The following is a 9,101-nucleotide window of genomic DNA, read 5'->3' on the forward strand; positions in this document are numbered from 1 at the left end:
TCTAATGAGAGAGACAACACATACAAAAAAACTGAAGAGATTATCCAGTGAGGGGGGAAGATGAATAGCTACAGCTACATGAGAGATGATGAGGTGGCTGCCCTGATCCCCCTCTTTAGCAGATAATGGAGGAGCTCCCTAATATCCACCCTGTACCCTCTCCAACCAGATGCAGAGAGAAGTCCAAGGACCAGGAGAATATTGAGAAAGAGTAAAGTTTAGAATTGATTCAATTTTGCTGGAAATTGGGTTATTGGAGACAATGTTGAGGTTCGGAATATCAGCTGGGTGGCAGATGAAACCCCCTAAAATAAAAATCATCTCTATGACATCTCCAATAAGTCATCATCTCACCTTTGGAAGGCCTCCAGTCCTGTAAAACCTCCCATTTCTATTCAAGTATTGTGTAGAGAAATTAAGAATTGTTTTTATAGTGAGGTAGCTTTGGAGACAAGAACACTTGACTTCATCTTACCACTGACACATATTGGCTGTGTAATATTAGGCAAATCACCTAACCTTCAGTGCTGTAAGGAATTCTCTGATTAGAAGATGCCAACCTGCATTTGTAGATGAAATTTCTCATCAGGAGCTCCTTATATCAAAGAAAATCCCTATGCTACCATGAAGTCTAAATTGGTATATCTGTAACTTTCACCCATTGTTCCTCCAGTAATTCTGCTCTCTATGACCAGACAGAAAAAAGTTCAAACCCTCTCCTATCTGCTGGCACTTCTTCATACATGTGAAGACTATGATAATGTTCACTTCTGATTTTAGAGTATTTAGGAGTATGAGAGCCGAACTGTATCAGCCACTGAAGCTTACAGCGAGTTGCTGGCCATGGTTCTGACCTTGTGATCACATCTGACAAGCTTACACCTGGATGCAGCTTTAAGAACCAGGTAGTTCTCACTAGAGAGTGTTGGGGCCTTGGAACCATACTATGCCTCATGAGTTTAACGAGAAAGCTAATACCAGTTATCATCATGAATTGCTCTGCTTGGTAATCTAACTCAAGCAGAGATTCATACATCAGAAAGATGCTGACCAGAGGGTCATGCTATCCTAGGGGAAAAGAAAAGAAGGCATATCTTCCTGGAACTATTACTTAACATCTTGATAGAATGAAATATCCTAACATTCACAATATACTAGATGTTACAGGGGCAGACTTTTTTGGTGTTCTAGATCTCACAGAAGTTTCTTTACTCTATCTATACACAGCATCAGCTTTCACCCATAGTGTACTAACTCCCCAACCAAGCAGGAAGAAGAATGAGCATCATAGCCAACACTGGGGAGATTCCTTGTGCTGTATTATATGACATCAGCCCTGTGTCTATTTTGGCAGGACCAACAGCTAATCTTGGGAGAGGTGATTTGTGTAAGTTGGTTTTGAAATTTGCCTTTAGCCCCTAATGCAAGAGACTCACTGCTTTTGGACTACAATCACCATCAGCTGTGAAAGTGCCCTGATAATAACAGAAGTAGGAAAAGATATTATGGCAGCAGCATGGCCTCATAGGAGGCAGGAAATAGGCCCTGACTACTGCTGGTCATTATGTAGTAGAAAGAGCACTGAACTGAGAGTTAGGAGAAACCTGGGTTGGAATCTGTCCTTTGAGACAGTTATATGTGACTATAAGCCAATCAATTAACCTTTCTAAGGGGTATCTCTTGTAAAGGAGGGGCAATAATACCTGGAGTACCTACCTCCCAGAGCTATTGTGAGAATTAAATGACATAAGGAATGGAAGGGGAAGTGGAAACCTTAGGCTATAGAAATATCAATTACTATTATCTCTCAGAATGTTTAGGACTCCACTGTCTTGTAGCTCTCGGTGTGTTAACTGCAAGTGAATACTTACAGGAACTGATCCTTCAAGAAATCAGAACTCTGTAGTATCTGTTGTACTGACCCCCATTACTGATGGAGCATATTTTGTATGTCCTGTTCTTGTTGAGGGATGGCTATCATCACGCCAGCACGTACATCTTTGATCTATCATGGAGGGACCCTTTTGGTCCTCAGATAGTGCTGGAGGCAAGAAGGAAGTAGGGTTTGGTTATGGGCCGAACAATCCCAGGTCAGTGTTCTGGGTTTAAATATTATTTACAAGGGAATCCGTTCCTAAACTCCCACTCGAGACACAACGTTCTAAGGTGTGATTATAATATGCCTTCTATAGGAAGCCTTTCCTGATTCCCTTAAGCACTTTCTCACCATAAACAAAATTATTTTAATTGATTGCATATTCTGTGCATACTCATATGTGTACCCGTCATCTCCCCCAGTGGAATATAAGCTTCCCAGGGACAGGGATCGCTTCCTTTTTCTATGTACCCTAGCACCTTGAATGTTATTTGGCACCTAAATGGATTGATTGACACAGAAGTGAGGAAAGTGACCCTTTCAGGAAGCCAGTCATCCCAGCAGCCAGCTACCCTCTGAACATATTGACAAACACACTTTTCTTTTTGCCTCCCTCAAGTCTTCCTCTTCCCTGGATCCTTAAATCTTTCGTGGGAACACAGCAAGTGATCTATTTACTGTTCACCTAAACCATAATTCTCAATCTTTACCTTGAAGTTTTCTTCAAGGAAAGCACAAAATTTGGCTTTTGGCCGTGGAAGTTTTCAGAATACTGCAGACGTGAATTTTTTTAGTTTAGGCCCAAATCACTCATCACCCAATGTTACCAGTTTCCAGTACGTCCAAATTTCAGGTGCCTGAAAAATCAGTTTCTCAATTATTGACAGAGAAACAAAATTAAGGTTAATCCATCCTACCTCTTTCTAACACACGCAATGTTTTCCATTCATTTGTCACTGAAAGGTAAGTTTTTGTAATGGACATTTGGTTTAGATATATTTGTTTATCTCAAAAGGAGCATCACTATATACGTTTGGAGTGAGTTTTTGTTTTGAATTTTGGAAACAGATCTGAGATTTCATCAATGTAGGAAAATATCTTCCATCAATGCAGATCAGCAAATACAGTACAATTTCTAGTCTTGGGGTTGTCTGGCACACTATTAACTCACTTACCTTTGATCACAAACCATCAGGTGCAGGGGTCAAGAACACATGAACTCGGGGCAGCCAGGTAGCATAGCGAGTAAGAGCACCGGCTACAGTGTTGGGATGATCTGGAGATCGAATCCCAGGCTCAGACACTTAGCACCCACCCAAAAACACCTGGCCGTGTAACCTTGAGCAAGTTACTTAACCCCAATTGCTTAGGGGTGGCCAGATGGCTTGGCAAGTAAGAGCACCGGCTCCAGTGTTGGGATGACCTGGATCAAATCCGGGCTCAGATACTCAGCGACACACCCAGAAATAACTGGCCATGTAACCTTGAGCAAGTTACTTAACCCCGATTGCTTAAAAAAAAAAAAAAAGAACACGTGAACTCAAGTATTCCTGACTACTGTGCTACCCTGCCTAACTTGTATAAAGGCTAAAGAGGGGTAATAAAGCAATTATCTCAACAGTATATGGAACAACCAAATAAAGACACTCCCTTTACCAATGACAGCCAGTAGTGTTTTTGCAATTTATAGTTTAAGAAAGTTGCCTAGAGCACTGAGAGGTTAAAAGATTTATCCAAGGTCACATAACTAGTATATATCAGAGGCATGACTTGGGCTCAGGTTTTTCTGGATGCAAGGTTCACTGTAACTGTACTCCACACGGCTTCCTCTGTCATCTATACCTGTAAGGATAGGGTTCGATTAATTATCCCACCCAATTAAAAGTTATTAACTTTGTTACTCTTTCCTTAAATCAAATAATCAGGAAGGGAATTTGAATGGGTCCTATGTACCTCCTTTAGCCAATCATAGTCATTGTAGGAGAGACTGAGTCACAGCTTAAGGAAATTGTATAAAAGGAAGAATTGTAGAAAAGAATCAGAGGGAGGGTTTCTCAGGGCTTGGAATTTAAAGGTTGGATCATGTCATATCAGCACACTTTTGTGAGATAAAAGGACTGAGTTGTGGCAGAGATGGATATGGAGGAAAGTTATCAATTCTACAGTTATCTTGGAGCAGAAGACCCAGGCAACAGAAGTCCCAAGAAAAGGTCAGTTTTTTTCCACAATTTCCCTTTCCAGTGACTTTCACAGTTACTCTAATAAAATATACTATTTCATTTCCCAAACATTTCCAGTAAGTGGAACTTTGACTTTACCACAAAGAGGCCAGGGGTTAACTAGAGAGAGAGATAAATATAAAATTAGGTAGAAAGCATAACCTCTACTTAAATGCTAGGAAATTTCCTACCTGGGGGTTCAGAGTGAATGCACCTGATCACACAATTGACCATCTAAAAAACTAAAAAAAATCTCCTTAAAGCCAAAGAAGAAGGAACCATTTAGGGCCATTATATTGCACCCAAGCCCCAGACTTAAAATTTGCTGATCTTTGTATTAGGTTATTACACTAATTTTTGAACATCCAATAAAAAGGAATTTTATCTGTTCCTTCATCGTGCTCTGAACCCTTTTGGTTAATGCATCATATGGCTAAACATAATCTTAAGTAGAAAGCTACCACCTTCCGGAAAGCTGAAATAACTCTGAAAGTGGGATGAAAATGTCACCTGAAGGCCACTTGCCTCCTTAATGCCCAGATCAGAAGTGGCACTTAGCAGGATTCAACCCTTTTATATGTGGCACTATGCACTGGGGTCCCAGAGCTCTGTCTGATGAAAACTTCATCAGTCTTACTAAAGCCATCGCTAACTATGCTTCATTTTTTACTCTATTCTTTCTAGCCTTTCTGACACCCCAAACACACCCTTACATATTTAAACATGTTTGAAAAACACAAAATGGGAAGAGAACTGGATATTCAATTATATTCTCCTTCAAAAGCTTTAATCGGGATAGTTTTTAAATGGGCCACTCAGCTGGATAACCATACCTTTCCTCATTTGTATATGATGTTTCCTTTGGTTATAAGAAGCACGGGGATTGAATGGAATCCAACCCTGAGGACATTCTTGGAGTTATCTATCAGTGCCTTACTTCCCAAGGCCCTCAGAGTAGGATCCAGGCAGTGACCAGATATGAAGTTTCTGGTCTAGCTCACTTCAGGGGCTCTGGGTGGGAAATTGACTCCCTGTGGTGAAGCAAAGGGGAGGCTACCAGGTCAGTGCCCCGTTACATTTAATCTTGTTCTCTGATGGGCTCATAATAAAAAATATGAAATGATTTGGTCTGCTTCACTTTCATTCCTTCTGGCCGTGGAGTTTCTTCAACTGAGAAAAGACTTACCTCAAAATCAATAACAGCAGGATTATCCTTTAACGACCTCCCCCAGGAAAGATACGTCTCAGCTGTCCAGCTGTTGGAAAGGCCAGAGCCTGGTGCAGTAGTCCCACCACGCACACGTGATATGATGTCCTTAACACCCATCTCTTTCAAGGCCCTATCTGCCATGATGTGAAAAACAGAGTTTAGTTCACTAAATGTCAATTCTATTCAATTAAAAAAAAAAAACCTCATTAAGTGTCCAATGTCTGCAGACACTCTGCTGGGAATTAAGGGAAATTAGAGAAGACATAGGCACTGCCTTCATGGGACTTATCTCATAGGGGGCAATCTGAATTGAAATAATTATATACAAAGTGAAACATGATGAGTGCTTCATGGCATGGGGGGAGCAGGAATGCCATCGCAAGCCAAAAGAGAGAACAGCTAAGCTCAGGGCTTGTATAATGAAAGCCCATTCAGTCATTAATTCTTTAAAAAATATATTCTGGGGGTGGCTAGGTGGTGCAATGAATAGAGCACTGGCCCTGGAGTCAGGAGGACCTGAGTTCAAATGCAGCCTCAGACACTTGGTGCTTAACTAGCTGTGTGACCTTGGGCAAGTCACTCAACCCCAATTGCCCTACCTTCTACCCTCCAAAAAGCCAAAAAAAAAAAATTTCTCAAACACCTACTGTGTGCAGAGCAACATGCTCTGAGGAAAGATACACAGTTTGACTGAGACCCTCATGCCACTGTCACAAAGATGCCTGTTATACTGGGTAGATGAATTAAATGGGTTTGTGATAAAAGGGAGATCATGTACAATCCACTGCTGTTTGCTCGGAACTTTCTGACATTTTATTTGGACAATGGAGGAAAGCCATCCAGGCATGCCCCTGATCTCTGCTTGAATAAAGCCTTTTTCTGGGAGATCACTCATCTGACTGGACCCAAGAGGAGATTCTATGCAGGTGGACTGAATTATGTCAACAGATAGGCAAGATGCAACATAGGGAAGGCTCAATCTAGTGTTACCATAAGCTCCAGGAAGAATATAATAACTGAGCTCAATGGTGGCCAAGAGAAGCAGTTAGGTAGACGTCCCTGGCTTGGAAACCCTTGTTTCCTTAGTTCCTGACACAGGGCCTGGTGTGTTTTAAGCGATATATGTTTGTTAATTGACTGGTGAATGCAAAATTGATTTAGATACAGAGCCAGTCAGGCTGGAGGCCCAGGTAAGCATAGGGTTCTGAACTTAGAGTCAGGAGCATGTGAGTTCAAATCCAGTCTCAGTCAATTAGTAGCTGTGATACCCTGAACAAATGAATTAACTTCTTCCAGCCTCGGTTTTCTCACCTGTAAAATGGGGATAATAACCACATCTCTCTTCTGGGATGGCTCAAGTGAGATAACATATGGAAAGTACTTTACAAACCTTAGAGTGGTTTATCAATGTCAGCCGTTATTGTCATTAATATTAGGAATCTCAAGTGAGGGCTAGCTGAGGGAGGATCCCAGCCTGAATACAAGGATGGCCACCTTATGTTGTATAAGTAGTATTGATTCCATGCCATTTGAGGTTTTAATGGATTGTGGTTTTGTACTGACATGTGATTGGAGTTCCTACTATGCTCCTATAGGCTTTCTTTTGTTGGTGACTAGGAAGGTGACACCACTGTCCTATGGCATCGTTCTGCTCCTGACTCTGCAGACTTTACTGTCCCCAGGAGCCTTCTGGGCTGGAAAGATCCCTTTACTCCTGCAGGCCCTTCCTTCAGTCAGTTCCTCTTACAATATTCATTTTGAGGAAGGGCTGTCATGTAGAAGAGAGACTCGATTTTCTTCCATGGGTGTTAGAGAGAGGCAGAAAGAAGATTGATTCAACTTCCATCATGATTCTGTCTTCTTGAAGGTTATGGCCTCAGACCTGAGCTCTGACATTTCCTCCTAAGCTGGGAAGGGCAGGTAGGAATCCCGTGCTGGGCTGTGTACCTCTGGCCCCAGAAGATGGGAAGTGAGTGGGTGGGGCTCACACCCAAATTAGCAGCTGGGTGATTTGTTTTGTTCTGTTTGGGTATAGCAGTTCTTGAAAACTTCCTATTAAATGAGTTAAGGGGTCATGATCTGTTTCTGGGGAAGGTTGACTCATCCTGATGGATCCAAAGCTTCTTGAATTGAGGAACTATTTATTGCTTAGGAAATACCAAGTGTGGCTTCAGAGTCTGGGTTGATTTAAATCGATTGAACTCTTGAAATTGGATCCAAACTGAGTCAGCCTTTGGTAATGCATTTTAATGATGTAGTGGCTCACCTTATACAGCTATTGACCATATTTCTACCATATCTCTATCCCTCCTCCTGCCTCATCCCCTAAAGAACCTAATTCAATCATCAGAGAGAATGACCAAGAGAAGCTGGGGCAGCTGCATTAGTAGTGAACTTAAGTTTAAATTCAAATATCATGTATTAAGTGACTACTATATGCAGATCATTATGCTGGAAACTGAGGGAGTTATAAAATTTCAGTGTTCCATAGCCCCTGCCTTCACAAAGCTTCCCAGGGGGTGAAGGCATACCACCCCAGCTTAACACTTCAAAGATCTGCTGCTGGCAATAAGTAGGCACTTAATAAATGCTCATCAATTGAGTGATCTATACTTTTATTGGCTTGGCCACTTCCCCTTAACACATAACAACCCCCACATTGACTTAGTAACTTAGTTTCAAGGATTTTTGTGTTCAAAAAATTCTTCACCATGCTGGCAGTGTGGTGATAATGGACCTTGGATGAAGGTTCAGAGAGTCTATAAATGTAGAATTGACAGGACTTTGTAATTGATTAGATAGGAGAAGGAAAGGGAAAAAAAGAAGGCCCAGATCTTTGAGTACCGTATTCTAAGGAAGGGCCTTGATAAACTGGAGAGCATTGAGAGGAGTGTAGCTTGTGTGGTGACGGGGCTTGGCTCATGCCATCAGAGGAAAGGGTGAAGAAACTGGAGACATTAGGCATAGGGAAGAAAAGACCTACGTGGGTGCAGCTGTCTTAAGAGGCAGCATATGACTGAACAGACATGAGCTACAGAATCAGAAGGCCTTGGTTCCAATTCTAACTGCCACTCATTAGCTATGTGGCTTTGGACAAATCATTACCCCTGTCATTTCTTCACTTCACTTGTTTGTAAGATGACAAGCTTAGACCAGACTCCTCTGAGGCCCTTTCCAGATTTGGATCTATAATCCTATAATCCTGAGTATACAAAGTGTTGTTATGGAGAAGGATTGGGCTCTCTCTGCTTGGTTCCAGGGGTGAGAACTAGGATCGAGAGTAGATATTGCTCAGAAGTGGGTGTGCACTTGATAAGAAGGGGGAAACTCATTGAAATTAGGACTCTCCAAAAGCAGAAGAAGCCGCATTGGAGAGTAATGAACTCCCTCTACTTGGGAGTCTTGAAAGTCTGGCTGTCCACCTGTTGGACGTGATTATTGAAGTGATTCTTTTATAGATTTGATTTGGACCAGATGCCTTCCGAGGGCTCTTTCAATGCTGTTCTTTGGACATCCAGAGGTAATGGACAATGTGCAAAATTGGCATTCATGGTAAGTGATTAAGTCATTTACAAGGGACTTACTAGCAGATCCATCTCCACTTTTGTCACATCCCGAGCCCGACAACTGGCCTTGAACCAACTTGTATTGGAGACCCAGGGATGCTCCAAAACAGGAACTTACAGCTTCATCGGTCACCTCTAGAAAAAGAAAAAAAAGTTATTTGGGAAGGAGGAAGGGAAGGAAATGAATAGGGGAGAGAGAGAGAGAGAGAGAGAGAGAGAGAGAGAGAGAG

The 9,101-nt window shown here is 41.9% G+C and overlaps 1 protein-coding gene across 1 annotated transcript in view; it reads right to left on the minus strand.

The window, feature by feature from the left end:
• The window catches only part of LOC138165179 (complement component C8 alpha chain-like), a 105,883-nt gene that overhangs the window by 17,560 nt on the left and 79,222 nt on the right, over positions 1-9,101 (minus strand). The window contains exons 9-10 of the mRNA XM_069093310.1: positions 8,890-9,006; positions 5,282-5,439 (exon numbers count right to left, since the gene is read on the minus strand). Of these exons, the coding sequence (XP_068949411.1) occupies positions 5,282-5,439; positions 8,890-9,006 (275 nt within the window). The remainder of the gene's footprint in view (positions 1-5,281; positions 5,440-8,889; positions 9,007-9,101) is intronic.

This window comes from Petaurus breviceps, unplaced genomic scaffold, assembly GCF_028583685.1.
Source record: "Petaurus breviceps papuanus isolate PSGF00001 unplaced genomic scaffold, PetGlider_PUasm1.0 208, whole genome shotgun sequence".
Classification (NCBI taxonomy): domain Eukaryota; kingdom Metazoa; phylum Chordata; class Mammalia; order Diprotodontia; family Petauridae; genus Petaurus; species Petaurus breviceps.